The 19,485-nt window shown below is 42.7% G+C and overlaps 1 protein-coding gene across 1 annotated transcript; it reads right to left on the bottom strand.

Moving 5' to 3' along the window:
* Nucleotides 1-8,262: 8,262 nt before the first annotated feature.
* LOC125206134 lies at nucleotides 8,263-10,783 on the bottom strand. Its single transcript, XM_048105428.1, has 3 exons — nucleotides 9,790-10,783; nucleotides 9,341-9,708; nucleotides 8,263-9,129 (listed from the first exon to the last, which is right to left on the bottom strand). Exons 1-3 carry the CDS (start codon nucleotides 10,781-10,783, stop codon nucleotides 8,263-8,265), a joined length of 2,229 nt encoding a protein of 742 aa, XP_047961385.1.
* Nucleotides 10,784-19,485: the final 8,702 nt, after the last annotated feature.

Raw genomic sequence — 19,485 nt, 5'->3', positions numbered from 1 at the left:
GTTCATCCATGGAGTTTATGTTCATTTAAATTTTATGCATACTTGTTGAAGAAGAAAACATCAGAATTCACTTTTTCTTGGACCACTTTTACTTTTTAGTTACTTTTTGCTTTTGTCCTTTGCTTTTAAGTTGGTACCCTACAGACCTGTCAGAGTAGCCACCCAACCACCACATATTCTCTGCTATTCCATATTGCCTTTCATAGTAACCGTTTTACTTTCCACATGTCTCCATGATGCACTATTTATTAGCACTAAAAATACCTGCAAGTATATAGGGTAGATCTAGTATAGCTAAAGGTCAGTACCGGATTGTCGAATACGGGGAATAAGATCACCAATTGGCTACCTTCTACTAAGTTTCTTTTACTATTTGGAGAACTAGAGAATTTGTGAAAAACAATTAAATTGAAAACGGAAAGCGGATGAATGCAGCACAAACTAGAGGTCGAATACATGAGATAAGAGAATTCCAGGGATGTGCTTTCACAACTATGGTTATACAAATTCCTTCTACAATACCCTAGCACAGTCTATACTTCGATAGGACGAGTCACATAAGTTCTGCCCATGCGATACAAGCGTAGATTATTAACACTAGGGTTGTCAATCCTAGATTCGTAACTCCTAGAAGTTCCTAAGACCCTTAAAAAGTCCTCACTCTCAATTAACAGTGCCGTTTTAAAAAAAACTAATTGTAGTGTCTATTAAGTGGATCTAACTCGCCAACCTCCTCTCATGATTATGTAGCAAGTTATAGCAGATCAGCATCGAATGTGTCACTCAAACATGCAGTATTACCGAACAACTTAAGGAAGAAACGAAGTATAAATAAAACAGATATTAAATAGAAAATGGAATTTGTATATACCAAAAAGAGTTACTACACATCCCTAGAATCCTATGAATTTAGTTACACATGATAGAATAATCTAAAAACATAGTTTGAAGGGAAAACAATGTAAACATAAGAACTAAAGTGATAAAACCCAAACGTAGTCTACCTGTAGCCTAGATCTTCACTTGACTTCGTCTTCAACCTCTTACACAGTGATGAACTCTCAAATATTTTTGCTCTAGAATTGTGAGACAAAGAGTGTAAAAGGTGTGTATGAATTAAGAGGTTTAAGGGGGTATATATAGGGAGTAAGTCGAATCCTATGGATGAAAGGAAAAGATTGGCTAATCTTGGTAAAATCTGGAGAGAATCTGATTAAATTCGTGCACTGCCTTCTCGCAGCGGACCGCTGCAACTTGGCGCCAGCGGTCGCTGTGCAATGTCCAAAGCCTCTACGGATTCGGGTAGCGATCGCTACATGTCCTGCAGCGGTCGCTGCAAATTAGTCCAGTGGCTATGGGATTCTCTTGAGCGGTCGCTGCACACGTCCCAGCAATCGCTGGGCGTCTTCAGACTTTTCAGCACAACTTTTCCGGAGCGGACCGCTTCAAGCATAGCGGTCGCTATGGGCCAGCGGTCGCTGCGACACACGCAACGGGCGCTGGGCGTCTTGAACGCGCCAGAATTCCATCTTCGACTTTTTCCTATCTTTTTGGCTCAAATATGCACAATTCTCACAAAACATGTAAAGATACCAAAATAGATAAAATATGTGAAATATGGACATGAATTACGATTTAGACACTGATAACAGACCAAATAAGGGCCCTAAAACAGTGCAAAATCCGAGCGTATCAACTCCCCCAAACTTAAATATTTGTTTTTCCTCATGCAAAACAATAAAGACACAAGCATAGACGCACAAGTTGCGTAAGGACTAGACGTCATAATTGCCTCAAAAGATGAAAGAGCAGATTAAACATGTATTAATGCAATCAAATCAAGCAAGACTTATTAGTGCACTTTCATTACTAACTCGTGGAACACCTTGAATTCAAGTACTCACATGTGGCAAACTTCCAAAGATGGGAAGTGTTCTTTCTCTCACTCTCAAAGTGTATAAGGGTTAAGTGTATAAGCACTCAAATCATGCATCATGCAAAGTTTATCATTGGCTTGCTCAAAATCTAATCCCTCCTCTACTAGATATGATTAAGTATCAAAAGTCCGAAAGGTCTTTATTTTTTGTTGTAACGTAGGCACTTTGGTAGGTGAGAAATATTTGGCTAAAAAGTGACTAAACATAAAAATAGCCCAAGTAGAGTAGAATTGACTCCACTTTTATAAATCCCATGACACTTTTAACACATATTTATCTTCTTTCAACTCAATTTCCAATCCTTTGATTTTTATTTTTTTTCACAACCCTTCTTTCTTTTTCTTTTCCCCTTGTTTTTTTATAGGCATCCTTTCTAAGATCAAGCACATTTTTGAATTTTCCACTTTTTCACAACTTGTACTTTTTCAACATTTAAGCACACTACTTTTCTTCAACTTTCTCCTTATTTTTCCAATTCCTTTACAAAAGATATAGAAACTATACTAACCCAAGGAATTGTCCTCATTTAATTTGGCTTCCAAAGAAAAGGCTTAAAGGCTCAAAATTGGCTCCAAAGGAAAAAATTTGAAATTTTGAGAGGGACAAAAATTTGGGTATAAAAGTAGGCTAGAAAAGATGGCCTAACATCTTCCTAAATCAACTTAAACACTATGTAGACTTAGGCAGACTAGGAGCAAGTTCTAGAAACATATACATGCATGTAGATAAATCACACAAGAAAGAATTTAAGCTCTGATGCACTTTTTATTAGCACTAAATAAACCTGCAAGTATACAGAGTATATATAGTATAGCTAAAGGTTAGTACCGGATATCGAATACGGGGAAGACAAACACAAAGTGTCTATCCTCTACTAAGACTCAATTACTATCTGGAAAAACAAGTAGGTTTTGAAAACTTTTGGAAAACTAAAAACAATAAAAAGCATAGGCCAACTAAAAGCAAATAAAACAAGGAGAAAGACGATAGAGATAAGGGAATCCCAGGGATGTGTGTTCACAGTTATGGTTATACAAAATTCCAACTACAATACCCTAGCACAATTTTTACTTTGAAAGGACGAGTCACCTAGCTTATGCTCATGCGATACAAACGTTGATTACAAAGTTAGGGTTGTCAATCCTAACACGTAACTCCAAAAAGCGCCTAAGACCCTTGAAAAGTCCTCACTCTCAATTAACAGTGCCGGTTTAAGGGAAGCTAACTGTAGTGTCTACTAAGTGAATTTAACTCGCTAGAACTTTGTCACAGTTATGAAGCAAGTTATATTAAATCATACAAGATTGTGTCACTCAATCATGCGGCATCAGGAATACTTAGGGAAGAAACAAAGTAAAAACAAAACGGATATTAAATAGAAAAAGGAATTTATATAACCAAAGTCGTTACTAACACATCCCTAGAATCCTATGAGTTTAGTTACACATAATTGAATAAGCTAAAAACATTGATTGAAGAGAAGACAATTTGAACATAAAACTAAAGCAAATAAAACCCGTAGGTTGAATCCTTGTCGTTCTTGATGTTCTTGAAATCCTTCTCCAACTCCTTGCACAATGAAGTACCCTAGGTCTTGATCTCTATGAAGTATTTTGCAAGTAGAAGTTCTCTCTTTTTGATGAAGCTTGAGGTCTTATTTATAGGGAAAACCCAATCCTTGTTGTAGAAGGAAAAGATCTCCAAAATATGGTAAATCTGGGCACAAATCTAGGGTTTCTCGGATTCTTCGCCTTTCTCCGGCGGGCCGCCGCACCTTGGCCGGTGGTCGTCGCGTTGGAGTCCAGAGAGTCTGTTTCCTCAGCGGTGGACCGCCGCATGACTTCCGGCGGTTGCCGGACGAGACTTCTCTTTCAAGCGCACTTTTCCGAGGCGGACCGCTGCATTGATCTCTGCCCGGTGGGCGCAGCAAGTCGCCGCACATAACCGCGGCGGTCGACGGTCGCCGTCTGACTCCAGATTTCCAGACTTTGCGTTTTGGCTCCCTTTTTCGGATCAATTATGCACATTTCTCACAAAACACGTCAAAATACCAAAATAGACAAAATACGCAAATAATGGACGTGTAGAGCGATTTTGACATAAAAAACGGACCAAATAATGGTCTTAAAACAGTGCAAAATCCGAGCGTATCAATTCCCCCAAACTTACATTTTTGTTTGTCCTCGAACGAAACAATAAAGACACAAAATAGATGCACGGAGTGCACAAGGACTAGATTTCATAATTGCCTCAAAAGATGGAAGAACAGTTTAAACATGTATTAACGCAATCAAATTAAGCAAGGCTTATTAGTGCACTTTCATTACTAACTCGTGGAACACCTTGAATTCAGGCCCTCACATGTGGCAAACTTCCAAAGATGGGAAATGTTCTCTCACTCTCAAAAGTGTATAAAGGTAATATGTATATAAGCACTCAAATCATGCATCATGCAAAGTTTACCATAGGCTTGCTCAAAGTCTACTCCCTCATCTACTAAATGTGATTAAGCTTCAAAAGTCCGAAAGGTCTTTATCTTTGGTTGTAATGTAGGCTTTTTGGTAGGTGAGGAATATTTGGCTAAAAAGTGACTAAAAATACAAAAATATCCCAAGTAGAGTAAAGATAACTCCACTTTTCTAAACCCAAGACACTTTTAACACTTTATTTATTTTTCTCCTTCAACTCACTTTCCAATCCTTTGATTTTCTTTTTTTTTTCTTTTTACAACCTTTCACACTTTTTCTTTTTTTCTTCATTTCACAACTTGTACTTTCTTTACATTAAGCATACTACTTTTACACTTTCCTCCTTATCTCTCCAATTCCTTTACAAAATAAGATAGCAAAAACTAACTAACCCAAGTAATTGTCCCCATCATTTTGGCTTCCAAAGAAAAGGCTTAAAGGCTCAAACTCGGATCCAAAGGGAAACTTTTTTGAAAATTCGAGAAGGTCAAAATTTTGGACAAAAGTAGGCTAAGAAAAGATGGTCAATCATCTTCCTAAATCGACTTAAACATCATGTAAACTTAGGCAAGACTAGAAGCAAGTTCTAGAAACATATACATGCATGCAGATAAATCACACAAGAATAAAATAATAGGCTCAAATCCTCAAATCAAAACGTTAAGCCACACTTAAACATAGATGGAATGTAATATCATCGACAACTGGATCTAAAGTGTGTCCCTAAGCATGCTTGTTTCAAAGTTCTTCATGTTAAGTTCACGACATGGATTTAAGAAAACATTTTTAGAAAACAAAATTCTCCTACGGGGTTTTGAAAAAAAACAAAAACAAAAACTTAAAGCGAAAAAAAAAATCCTAAACTCACGGTCCACCACTTCATCCCCCCAAACTTATATACAACAAAGTGTAAAATAAGTTTGTAGAGTCGGTAGGGACGTGAGTTAACTAATGAAAAAAAAACGTACCTTGAAAATTCTCGCGTCGAGGCTTGACCAGGCAAAAGCTGAGTAACTTTGAAAAAATCGCGTTGGAAATTACGCCCAGGCGGCGGCCCGCCGCAGCATGTCCGATGGTCGCCGCGCAACAACAGAATGTTCCAGCGAGCAGGTGGCGGACCGCCGCAGCACATGCGGCGGTCGCCGCGTATAGGTCAGAGCCTGAGAAAAAAATTTCAACGCACAAAATTAAACTATAACCAAAAATACTTATCTTAAAGCAAAAATTGTCAAAAACAAGAAAATAAATTGTCTTAAAAACATCCAAAAACATGATACAAATGCTCATTTAATGTCATTGAGCTTGACTTCTTCAATCTTGAGGAGGAGGAGGGAAACGGGCATTGAGGTCGTCGAATGCGCCAATAAGATAGGCGATATCGCCACTCATGGTTTGGCGCTCTTGTCGAGCCTCGGTGGCCATCTGGTGGAGCTCTTCAATCTCACGACGGCGATGCACGTCTTCTAGCCTTTGTTGCTCCCAAAATTGCTGCTCCGCCGTGCGTCAATCGCCTTGAGCCGTCCATCCTTGGCGGTCGTAGGCGTTCACCCTTTGTTGTTCCGCCCAACGGGTGTCCCAAGTATTGGACACGTTTTGCATGTAGAAGTAGATATCTCCCAGTTGGGCGGAGGTGTTTGCTTGAAATTCCTCATCGGGGTTCGGCGGCGGCGGTTTGCTCTAGTCCGGCGGCGATGTCCCTCGACTTCCTCTTTTTCTTCTTCTTCTTGGCGGCGTTGGGGCGGCGGTGGCGGCGACACTTGAATCTCTTGGGCGTGCGAGTGCTTCCCCTTCTTCGGTGTAGTGATCGATAGCATCGAAGGCGGAGTCCTCATCGGCCTCAAAGATGGGGATGCGAGCCGGGATGTTCCTCTTCCTAAATTCCCCATTGATGGGGTTAGCCTCAATGGCTCTCCGGTGCACCGGGGTGTTGAGCTTCCAATTGGCTTGTTCGCCCAAACATCGACCTTAGTCAACTGCAGGATGGGAACGGGGAAGTGATTCCCCGCCACTTGTAGGAAAAATCCTTGCCCCCAATAGTCGGTCTTCAAGAGCCCCACTGAAAATAACACCTCATAAGTGATAAAGCGCTCACTGCCATCTTCCGTCAAACCGACGAAAGAAACCTCCAAATGTCGGCGATTGACGTGATCAACCCCCCACAACATATAACGCCGCCATCCTTTTTCGCGATCCAATCCACATAGATAGTAAAAAGGGTTCCATAGTCGAATCCCTTCTTGTTGAGGAGGAACCAAATCACATTCAACTTCGTTTGGGAGACACTTCCCCCGTCGACCCTAGCAAACATAAGTTGGGTCATAGCTCGGTGGAGGTACCGCAAAACCGGATTGCGGATTGAAGAAGACTTGGCGTAGCCCGCGGCATGCTCGTGCTCATTCGTCATCGCACCCCAAACCTCATCAAAGTCATAATCATTATCGGTCTCGGGGTTGGGGTCGAAGCAATGGAAGATTCCGCAAAGCTCCTCCATGGTGAGCGAGTGCCATCGGTTGCCTAGGCGGAAATCGATGCTAAGCGGGATGTTTTGCCGGCGATCCTTTGTGATCTTCAACGAGCTTAGGAACTCGAGAGTATACTTCCTAAACGATGACCACTTCCTCTCAAATATGTACCGGAGGCCGTTCCCGTTACCTACATCACATAATGCCCAAAAGTCCTCTGCGATCCCCAAAGTTTGAAGAGGGAAATCTTGGGGATACCACGAAGGCGCCGTCTCTCGCGCCGAAGACTTCTTCCACATAGCCTTTTGCTCGTCCGAGGCAAGGCTAACGCCGTAGTTCTTCACGTTCTCGGGCTTTCCCTTTGATCCCATATTTCTACAAACGAGAAGTACAACAATTAGAAAGTATACCAATAATGGGAAAATCAAAGGTTCCCCCAAACTTGCACTCTTATAATCAATACCAACGGATCAACATGTAAGACATGTAAGTGCAAGCTTAGGTGTACAAAACTTCCTAGATGGTAGCGTGGAAACATATAGAACATAATCATCCAAACTAGGAAACACAAATCCATCCCCCAACGTGAATTCATCCCCCATGCAGAGACGTATCAACAATAAGTCAATATATATCAACAATCTCTATGACTACTCAAGTATTGCAATTCATGAAAATAATAATAGCCTCACAATGCTATGAACATGATTGCAACATAGGAACAAGTATAAACAAGAAGGAATCACTATTCACAAAGCTTCAAAACTATCACCAAAACACAATATCACCATGGAAATCCATAAATAAGCATACACAATCATCCCCCATCATAAAATAAGAGTTTCCACCGAACAATTCTTCCAACATACGCCTAAATCCATGAAAGAAGTAGAACAATGCTCAGAAATTGAGTTAAGATTCATACCTTGTGTTGATTGAGAATTGGAGAGGAAGAACTCTAAACTTTGAAGAGAATTGAGAGAATGATGGTGTGGGTGTGTGAAATTGGTGATTTATAAAGGTGGGGGTTGTGTGCAAGGAAGGAATTTGAGAAGGAATGGGAAAAATGATGGAAAACTTACCTTTTAAACTGCATTACCGTCTCTGGACTGCGCGCGCCGGGCCGCCGCTTGGGCGTTTTAAAACAGCGATTCCTGGCGGGCCGTCGCGGCCCATTCAGCGGTTCATCTGGCCCGCCCTAAGCCTGCCCTAAGCCCGACCTATCCCGCACATGTGAAAACACGTGTGGCGACCGCCGTGTTAAGTGCGGCGACCGCCACGCTTAATTAATTTTTTTTTACGAAAATTAAGAAAATAACTAAATCAATGAAAAATTGGGTTGCCTCCCAACAAGCGCTTTTGTTTTTAGTCGTTAGCTCGACTTGAAGTGGCCCACTAATTGGGCGGATCAGCGACCCGAGTGTTGAAAATGGGCATAGGGAGCAACTTGGTCCCTAGCTTCTTCCACCACTTGTATTTCCCCTTATTTGTTTTGATAACATAAATCTCGGGGTCCTCCTTGGTTGCCTTCTTCCTCTTTTGCTTCTTTTTCTGCGGGATAGAGGTGGAGGGATTAGTATCGTCCTTTTTGGGAGAACGTCTTACCTCTTTTACAACGTAGATGGTGGAGGTAGTATGCTCCTCTGCTTCAAAGGGGTCTTGGGGTTTGGTCAAATCCGTGACCATGACTGCCCTACACTGCTGTTCCATCTTTGCCCGCTTTGCTTCCTCAAACTTGAGCATCTCGCTTTCGATCTTATAGGTGGATTGGCTATGGTTATCGCTAATTGTGATCTCGCCATGACCTACATCAATCAAAGCTTTGCAAGTAGCAAGAAAATCTCTCCCTAAGATTAGAGGGACGTTCTTGTCTACTTTCATGTCAAGCACAATAAAATCGGCGGGAAAAATGAAATCATCGACTTTCACTAGGACATCCTCAATCATACAAACAGTTTTTATGGACGAGTTATCGGCCAACCTGAGTGTTACGTCTGAAGTTTTGAGTGGCCCAATGTTGAGCTTTTCGTAGTACTTCAGTGGCATGAGATTGATGGAAGATCCTAAATCGCATAGGGCCTTGTCAACCTTTCCCTCTCCAATCCGGCATCGGATAATGAATTGGCCCGGATCTCTCTGCTTCACTGCCTTCTCCTTTTGAATGATCTCGCTGCAATGATGTGGTAGCTTAAGGTCGGCTTTTGTCGGCTTTCTCTTCCTCATCACTGCCTCCCTTAGTAGCTTCGCATATTTAGGTATTTCCTGCAACGATTCAACTAGAGGAATGTTAGTATGAACTTTACAAAACATGTTCAAAAAATGCTTGAACTGCTCTTCGAGCTTAAACTTCCTCTTTGGTTGAAAAGGTAGCACAATCCCATTATGCCGCACGAGTCCTTGCTGAGTGGGTGTATCTGCCTTGTCTGTGGCGGCCCGCCGTGATGTGTGGCGGTCCGCCGGCGGCTGGGCAGACTCCATTCGACGCTTCAGCGGCGGCCCGCTGCAATGGTTGCGGCGGTCCGCCGGCGACTGGGCAGTCCCCAGTTTTCTGCTTTGCCACCCACTTCTTATTGATGTCATCCACTCGTGCGGCTGCCTTTGCCCTGTCCTCATCCAACTTCTTTTGGATTTGCTCCATTTGAGTGTTGATGTTGGCTATGGCAGTTGAGATCGTGTTCATTCCCTGCTCGAGGTTGTTTATTCTAGCTTCGACCACTCCGATCTTGGTGTCATTAACCTTCTTGTCTTGCGTGATTACTTCCAAGATCCTTGTGATCCCTTGGTCATACTTTTCCTCCTTCTTGGCTGTTTCAACTACTCCTCCCTTGCTAACATTAAATCCTGCGGGGGGTTGCAAGTAATTATTGTTAGAATAAGAGAGATTAGGATGAGGTCGGTTTCCATTATAATTATTGAAATTACCGTCCCCCTGGTTAGGGCGATAATTATTGTTGTAATTTCTATTGGGACCGCCTCCTTGCATGTAGTTGATTTCTTCCACTATCGGGGCAGGAGTTTCGGGTTTAGAGACCGCTATGATGGAGGTCGGTGGAATCGGGTCCTCCTTCCTTGATGAATCCATTTGGTCCACCCTAACTCGAAGCTCGGCCAATTCCTTCGCAAAAGAGCTTTCCTCGGCTTCTTCAATTGCAGCTATCCTTTTTAGGCTATGCCTTTCTTTCGACCACCCCCTGCTGTTGGTGGCGAATTCCTCTATTACCGCCATGGCTTCCTCACCTGACTTCCTTAAGAACCCTCCATTTGCACCTGAATCAAGCATAACACAAATCTTCTCGTTAAACCCATTATAGAGAATTCCTACCTGATGGTCCACGGTGAAACCATGGTTAGGGCACTTTCGGAGAAGGGCTTTGAAACGAGCAAACGCCTCGTAGAGGGGCTCGTCATGGCCTTGGATGAACTGGAAGATCTCGCTTTTGAGCTTCAAAATTGTGCCCGACGGATAGTACTTGTCGAGGAAGGCAGCTACAATGTCCTTCCATGTGGAGACCTTTTCTCTGGGCATACATTCAAACCACTCTTTAGCAGAATCAGTTAATGAAAAGGGGAAGAGTCTTACCCTTATGGCATCGTCATCGACACCGTTCAATTTGAGAGTGTTTGAGATCTCCACAAATTTGGAGAGATGGCGATTGGCATCCTCTGTAGCCCTACCTGCAAAAGGAGTTTGCTCGACCCTTTGAATAAGGGGCATGCGTAACTCGAAATTGTTAGCGTCAATACGAGGTCCTTCGGGAAAGGTAATCATATTCCCATGATTGAACATGTTCATCACGGGTTGTATTTCCTGATTCTTCTTCTCCAAAGCCTCTCGGGCTGCCCTTTCCGCATCTCTCTCATCCATCAGTAGCTTCACCATTTCCTGATATTTCTCGATGTCTGTTCGGTCACCCATTATTACTGATCCTTTTTCACTTCTTATTTTTGTACGAGTTCATTCAAGTTCCAAATCGAGCGGTTCTAGGCTGTCCTTCCCAGAGCGTGTTCGCATACAAAACCTGCAAGAACCAAAAACAAAAACGAATTAAAAACTAAAATTAAAAACTGAAAGCAATTAAAATCCAAAGTAGCAAAATTATCCGTTTGAAGATATCACTCCAAAGTGAATTGTCTTCCCCGGCAACGGCGCCAAAAACTTGATGCACTTTTTATTAGCACTAAATAAACCTACAAGTATACAGAGTATATATAGTATAGCTAAAGGTTAGTACCGAATATCGAACATGGGGAAGGCAAACAAAAAGTGTCTATCCTCTATTAAGACTCAATTACTATCTGGAAAAACAAGTAGGTTTTGAAAACATTTGGAAAACTAAAAACAATAAAAAGCATAGACCAACTAAAAGCAAATAAAACAAGGAGAAAGACGATAGAGATAAGGGAATCCCAGGGATGTGTGTTCACAGTTATGGTTATACAAAATTCCAACTACAATACCCTAGCACAGTTTTTACTTTGAAAGGACGAGTCACCTAGCTTATGCTCATGCGATACAAACGTTGATTACAAAGTTAGGGTTGTCAATCCTAACACGTAACTCCAAAAAGCGCCTAAGACCCTTGAAAAGTTCTCACTCTCAATTAACAGTGTCGGTTTAAGGGAAGCTAACTGTAGTGTCTACTAAGTGAATCTAACTCGCTAGAACTCTGTCACAGTTATGAAGCAAGTTATATTAAATCATACAAGATTGTGTCACTCAATCATGCAGCATCAAGAATACTTAGGGAAGAAACAAAGTAAAAACAAAACGGATATTAAATAGAAAAAGGAATTTGTATAACCAAAGTCGTTACTAACACATCCCTAGAATCCTATGAGTTTAGTTACACATAATTGAATAAGCTAAAAACATAGATTGAAGGAAAGACAATTTGAATATAAAACTAAAGCAAATAAAACCCGTAGGTTGAATCCTTGTCGTTCTTGATGTTCTTGAAATCCTTCTCCAACTCCTTGCACAATGAAGTACTCTAGGTCTTGATCTCTATTAAGTATTTTGCAAGTAGAAGTTCTCTCTTTTTGATGAAGCTTGAGGTCTTATTTATAGGGAAAAACCAATCCTTGTTGTAGAAGGAAAAGATCTCCAAAATATGGTAAATCTAAGCGCAAATCTAGGGTTTTTGGATTCGCCGCCTTTCTCCGGCGGGCCGCCGCACCTTGGCCGGCGGTGGCCGCGTTGGAGTCCAGAGAGTCTGTTTCCTCAGCGGCGGATCGCCTCATGACTTACTGCGGTCACCGGACGAGACTTCTCTTCCAAGCGCATTTTTCCGAGGCGGGCCGCTGCATTGATCTGCCCGCCGGGCGCCGGCGGTCTCCGCACACAACCGCAGCGGTCGCCGGTCGCCGTCTGACTCCAGATTTCCAGACTTTGCGCTTGGCTCCCTTTTTCGGCTCAATTATGCACATTTCTCACAAAACACGTCAAAATACCAAAATAGACAAAATATGCAAATAATGGACGTGTAGAGCGATTTTGACATCATAAACGGACCAAATAATGGTCTTAAAATAGTGCAAAATTCGAGCGTATCAAGCTCAAATCTCACAAGGTATAAAGCATGATTCATGACGAACAAGCAATTCACTAATTATGCACCTTTTCACCAAACCATCAAATCAAGATGTTAAGCCACACTTAATACATGGATGGAATGTAATATCATTGGCAACTCGGTCTAATGTGTGTCCCTACGCATGCGTATTTCTAAGTTCTTCATGTAAAGCTCGTGACAATTTTCAAGGTCAAAGATTCAACTTCGGGTTTTATTTCTAAAACAAAACAAAAACAAAAATAAAAACAAAACAAAAACCCTAAACTCACGGTCCACCACTTCATCCCTCCAAACTTATTTACAACAAAGTGTAAAATAAGTTTGTAGAGTCGGTAGGAACGTGAGTAAACTAGAAAGCAATAAAATTACCTTGAAATTTCCTCGTGGGGTCCGGACGGGGCGAAAATTAAAAAAACTCAAAAAAATTGTGCTGGAAACTGTATTTGGGCAGCGGTCGCTGCGGACAAGTCAGGCTTTCTAGTGCATGGCTAGCGGGCCGCTGCAACACATGCAGCGGTCGCTGGTGAGAGTCCAGAACCTAAGAAAAACTTTCAAGGCTTTAAAACGAAAATTCAAAACAGAAATAACCAAAAACTTAATCAAAAATTGTCGAAACATCGAAACAAATAGTCTTAAAACAAAGTAATGATACACAAGCTCATTTAAAGTCATGAGCTTGACTTCATCATTCTTGAGGAGGAGGGAGACAAAGGTTCTCGAAGGCACCGATGAGGGCCTTTGAGCCTCCCAAAAGTTCATTTCGGCCACCCGCCAATCGCCTTGGTCCTCCCAACCTTGTTGGTTGAAGTTGTTCACCTGCTGCTGCTCCACCCAATGATTGTCCCAAGTGTTGGACATGTTTTGCAAATAGGAGAACACCTCTCCTAGTTGGGCGGAAGTACCGGCTTGGAACCCCTCTTGTGGATCTGGTCGGCCTCGGCGGCGGTTCCTCCTGTTGCGGCTGCGGTGGCCTTCTACTTCGTCCTACTCTTCCTCTTCATGTCGAGGCAGTGGTAGCGGCGGCGGTACACCACTTCCTTGAGCATACGAATGCTCTCCACCCTCCACATATTCATCAATGGCGGCGTAGGTGGAATCAACTTCCGGTTCAAAGTTGGGGACGCGCAGCGGCATGTTCCGCCTCCTAAACTCCCATTCGATGGGGTTAGCTTCAATTTCACTCCGGTGGGCGGCGGTATCGAGCCTCCGATTGGCCTTGTTGTCCCACGTATCAACCTTGGTCAATTGTGGGAGTGGAACATGAAAGTGATCCCGTGCCGACTGTAGAAAGAAGGCTTGGCCGCTCACGTCGGTCTTCAAAAGCCCCACAGCGAACAAAACCTTGTAGGTGATGTACATCTCACCCATATCCAGAGTGAAGTCCTCCGTCGGGATGCCAACATACTCGACAATTGCCATGATCAACCCACTGCAACAAATAGGGCTCCCATCCTTCTTGGAGATGCAATCGACGTAGATGGTTAAGAGGATTCCAAAGTTGACCCCCTTCTTGTTGAGCAAGCTCCTAATCACGTCGATCTCGGTTTGGGAGACACTCTCACCGTCAATCTGGGCAAACATTAGCTGCGTCATCGCTCGGTGGAGGTATCGAAGGACGGGGTTGCGGATGGAAGAAGACTTGGCATAGGCCGTCATAAAGTCCTCCCCTTTGATGGTCATATCTCTCCACATGTCGGAGTAGTCATACTCCACTTCCTCACCGGGGTTGGGGTCGTGGCACTGGAACACCTCGCACAAATCCGCCGTGGTGAATGTGTAGTTGTGGTTGCCGAGGTAGAAGTCAATGGACTCAGGGATGCAGGTGCAGCGGTCCTTGTTGACTCTAAGAGTACTTAGAAATTCAAGAGTGAGTCTCCGGTAAGATGGCCACCTCCCACGAAACATATGGTCGAGGCCATTTCCCTCACTGACGTCGCACAACGCCCAAAAGTCTTCTATAATCCCCAAAGTGGCGAGGGGAAGATCATGTGGGTATCTCGAAGGCATGGTGTCTCTTGCCGAGATTTTCTTCCACATTGCCTTGTGTGCTTCCAATGGAAGGCTAATGCCATAACTCTTCGCGGTTTCGGGCTTTCCTCCTGTTGTCATGTTCCTTAAGTGATTGAACGATGGATGTCCGAAAGATGAGATGCAATGGATAAACTTGAGTGAGCGTGTGTGGAATTGTTGAATGTTTTGAGTGGGGGTCGTGTGCAAGAGAGAATGGAGAGACAAGATGAAGAAAAGAGAAAGAAAAACTAACTCTTATAGCAATTTTTGCGTCACTGCTTCTCGCGCAGCGACCGCTGCAGGTTTCTCCTGACGGCGGTCTCCTTCGGGCCACTGTGGATTATGTAGCGGTCGCCGTTAAATTATTTATTTATTTATTTTTTTAAGAAAATGAGAATTACGAAAATTAAGAGAAAATAAGAGAAAGTAAAATATTGGGTTGCCTCCCAATAAGCGCCTTTGTTTTGAAGTCGTTGGCTCGACTTGAAGTTACCCAATTAGCTAGGCGTGTCGATGACCCTTGTGCTAAAAACCGCGAATTGGATCAATGGCGTGCCCCTCTTTCTCCACCATTTGTACTTTCCCTTCGCGGTTTTGATCACGTACACTTTGGGGTCATCTTGTGACGGACCCTTCTTCTTCTTCTTCTTCTTCTTCTTCTTCTTCTTCGGTTTTCCTCGCGGTGTAACTTTATGTGGGTTACGCATGCCCTTTTTCGGGGCTGGGAGTACAATATTAATGACAAAGATAGAAGGGTTAGAGAAATCCTCCCCTTCTTTTGGCCCTTTAGGTTTCGTAGTATCTGTCATCATCACGACTTTCCATTCGTACTCCATCTTGACCCTTTGTGCCTCCTCGTACTTGAACATCTCACTCTCGATCATGTAGATAGACTTGCTAGCATTGTCGCTAAGCGTGATGTCCCCCCTACCTACATCAATAAGAGCTTTGCTCGTGCCGAGAAAATCTCGTCCGAGGATTAGTGGCACATTTTTATCAACCTTCATATCAAGTATAATGAAATAAGCGGGAACGATGAAATCATCTACTTTTACCAATACGTCTTCGATCATGCCCACCGCCTTGATTGCGGAGTTATCGGCCAACCTAATTGTGCAGTTGATACGCTCAGATTTTGCACGGTTTTAAGGTCAAAGTTGCATTACATGTCCATTATTGCATATTTTATCTATTTTGGTATTTTCACATGTTTTGTGAGAAATACGCATATTTGAGCCTAAAAAGGGAGTTAAAACGCAAAGTAGGAAATCTGGTGAACTTCAGGTGGCGGTCGACGACCGCCCATGCCCGGCAACCGCCGGGAAGTGCGTGGTGACTGCCACAAGGAGTCAGAAGCTTCTGGACTACGCGCGGCGACCGCCGGCCAAGGTGCGGCGGCCCGTCACAAAAACGCGGCACGCAACAGCTGTCGTCAAACTCAATTTTCCGATGATCCTGAAGTCCGATCAGGGAGTTCTACACACCATTATCTTTGTTTTGAAAAGTGCTTCAAGATGGTATAAGAATGACCTCAATCAGAGTTATGTGGAGAGAGTTATGGCCGTTCTACCAAAGTCGCGCAAAGCTGCCCGGTGCAGTCCAAGCGGAAATTTGAAGAAGGAAAGAAGATATTACCTTGTGAAGCCAAATCTTTTCCTTCTACTATGGGGAACGAAAATTACATCTTTCCTAATGCTTGGAGGAAACTTATTACCAAATTTAAATCCTTCTCATTCATAGAATTTAACCCTTCCATAGACCCCAAAAAGGGAGTCTCCAAGACTCCACCTCCAATCCTAATCAGAGAGAGCTTCTACTTGCAAAATAATTCACAGAGATCAAAAGCTAGAGTACTTCAATTGCGCAAGGAGTTGGAGAAGGATTTCAAGAACATCAAGAACGACAAGGATTCGACCTACGAGTTTTATTAGCTTTAGTTTTATGTTCAAATTGTCTTCCCTTCAATCTACGTGTTTAGCTTATTCCATTATGTGTAACTAAACTCATAGGATTCTAGGGATGTGTTAGTAACGACTTTGGTTATACAATTTCTTTTTCTATTTAATATCCGTTTTGTTTTTACTTTGTTTCTTCCCTAAGTTAATCTTGATGCTTCATGATTGAGTGACACAATCGTGCATGAATTAATATAACTTGCTTTATAACTGTGAGAGAGTTCTAGCGAGTTAGGTCCACTTAGTAGACGCTACAGTTAGCTTCCCTTAAAATGGCACTGTTAATTGAGAGTGAGGACTTTTCAAGGGTCTTAGGAACTTTTTGGAGTTACGTTTTAGGATTGACAACCCTAATCTTGTAATCAACGTTTGTATCGCATGAGCATAAGCTAGGTGACTCGTCCTATCAAAGTAATAATTGTGCTAGGGTATTGTAGTTTGGAATTTGTATAACCATAACTGTGAACACACATCCCTGGAATTCCCTTATCTCTATATTTTATCTCTTGAATTATTTGCAATTAGTTGTTAATTGTTTTTCATCTTTTCAGTTTTCAAAAGTTTCCAAAATTCTCTTGTTTGTCCAGATAGTAATTGAGTCTTAGTAGAAGATAGACACTTTGTGTTTGCCTTCCCCGTGTTTGATATCCGATATTGACCTTTGGCTATACTATTTCTATTCTATATACTTGCAGGTATTAATAGTGCTAAAAAATAGTGCATCGGCAATCTTCCTTCATAAGTGGCCCGATATTGAACTTTCTCGTAGTACTTGAGTGGCATGATGTTGATACTTGCCCCAAGATCGCAGAGTGCCTTGTCCACTTTTCCTTGGCCAATCGAACACCTGATGATGAACTAGCTGGGATCCCTCTGCTTCACTGCTTTCTCTCGTTGAATTATCTCACTGCAATGAAGGTGCAACTTGAGATCGGTCTTCGATGGCTTCTTCTTTCGCATCACGGCCTCCCTACGTAGTTTTGCATAGGGCTGGGGAAAAATACCGAAAAAATGATATATCGCTCGTATCGTATTGAAAAATATCGAAAAATTATCAAATTTTCGATATATCGTAATTTTCGATACGATACGATATCGTATCGTAAGTTTTCGATACGATAACGATATGAATTTCCTTATATCGCGATATATCGTTTTATATCGAAAATACGATATCTATCGAAATTTTTTGATATCCTCGATATTTTCGATATATATCGATATTTTATTTTCGATATATATCGAAAATTTCGATATATATCGATATTTAACGATATATCGAAATATCGATACGATAACGATATGAAATTTTTTTATATCGAAAGTTCGATATATCAAAACTTTCGATACGATAACGATATGAAATTCTTTTATATCGATATTTTCGATACGATACACGATACAACATTTTCGATACGATATATCATATCGACCCACCCCTAGTTTTGCATACCTAGGTATTTCCTTCAATGATTCAACCAGAGCTATGTTAAAGTGAACTTTGCAGAACATGTTTAGGAAGTGCTTAAATTGTTCTTCAAGCTTAAACTTCCTCTTTGGCTGAAACGGGAGCACAATCCCATTATGATGCACGAGAGCATCCTTGGGCGCAGGTGCTTCTTCCGGCTCGGTAGTGGCCCGCTGGGCGTCGGGCAGACTCCGGTTTGCACCCCAGAGCTGCTTTCTGCCCCCGTTTTCTGCTTCGCGACCCACTTTTTGTTGATGTCCGCTACTCGCGCTGCTGCCTTCTTGTCCTCCTCAAGCTTTTGTTGGACTTGATCCATCTGAGTTTTGATTGAGGTGACGGAAGTTGTAAGCGTGGTAATTCCAGCCTCGAGGTTGTTCAACCTTGCCTCCACGACTCCGATCTTGGTGTCGTTGGTCTTTCTATCTTGCACTAACACTTCAAGGATTTTCTTGATCCCTGCCTCATACTTTTCCTCCTTCTTCGCGGGCTCAACAACTCCACCTTTACTCACATTAAATCCTGCAGGGGGCTGCATGAAATTGTTATTAGAGTACGAAAGGTTGGGTTGAGGACGGTTCCCATTATAATTATTGTAATTACCGCCCCCCCCTGATTAGGGCGATAATTGTTATTGTTAAATGAACGGTTGGGACCGCCTCCTTGTTGCACGTAGTTGACATCGTCAACGGGAGCGACTTCAATGTCGGGTTTGGTGACTGCGATAATGGAAGTCGGTGGTACCAGATCTTCTCTCCTCGATGTGTCCATCTGATTCACCCTAACCCTCAGCTCTGCCACTTCTTTTGCAAGGGACTTTTCCTCGTCTATCTCTACTGCTGCAACTCTCCTTGTCTGATGCCTCTCCTTTGACCACCCGCGACAGTTGCTGGCAAATTCCTCTATCACAGCCATAGCATCTGCCCGCTTTTCCTTAGGAATCCTCCGTTGGCCCCTGAATCCAACATGGCACAAATTTGCTCGTTAAAAAGCCATTATATAAACTGGAAGATCTCACTCTTCAGCTTCAATATGGTGCCCGACGGGTAATACATGTCGAGGAAAGCCACCACTATGTATTTCCACGTGGACACTTGCTCTGTAGGTAGACACTCAAACCATTCCTTAGCAGAATCTATAAGGTAAAAAGGAAAGAGGCATACCCTAATGGCATCGTCGTCGACACCATTCAATTTGAGCGTATTGGCAATCTCCACAAATCTCGATAGGTGGCGGTTTGTATCTTCCGTGGCCCTTCCTGAAAAAGGATGCTACTCAACCCTTTGAATGAGGGGTATGCGCAGCTCAAAGTTGTTAGCGTCGACCCGAGGACCCTCGGGAAACGTAAGAACGTTCCCGTGGTTGAACATGTGCATAACAGGGAGTATCTCCTTGTTTTTCTTCTCCTATGCCTCTCGAGCGAGCTTTTTGTCCATCAAAAGTTTGACTTGGATCTGCAATCTCTCCAACTCGGTCATGTTGTCTTCCTCCGCCATTGCTAGTCGTCCTCTTCTTGTTATCCTATGTGTCCTTTCAAGTTCGTGATCGATCGGCTCTAAGCTGTCCTTCCCAGAGCGTGTTCGCATAAGCTACCTGAAAGAGAGAAAATAAAAAT

The sequence above is a fragment of the Salvia hispanica genome, chromosome 2 (genome assembly GCF_023119035.1).
Source record: "Salvia hispanica cultivar TCC Black 2014 chromosome 2, UniMelb_Shisp_WGS_1.0, whole genome shotgun sequence".
NCBI lineage: Eukaryota > Viridiplantae > Streptophyta > Magnoliopsida > Lamiales > Lamiaceae > Salvia > Salvia hispanica.
The sequence above is the reverse complement of the archived record's forward strand: the minus strand, read 5'-3'. Positions and strand labels throughout refer to the sequence as shown.

Coding starts and splice junctions, on each gene's coding strand:
- LOC125206134 (XM_048105428.1), bottom strand. CDS start 10,783: ATGGGTGACCGAACAGACATCGAGAAATATCAGGAAATGGTGAAGCTA. Junction 9,709..9,789: donor TCGCCCTAACCAGGGGGACG/GTAATTTCAATA, acceptor AACCCCCCGCAG/GATTTAATGTTAGCAAGGGA. Junction 9,130..9,340: donor CCGCTGAAGCGTCGAATGGA/GTCTGCCCAGCC, acceptor GAATCGTTGCAG/GAAATACCTAAATATGCGAA.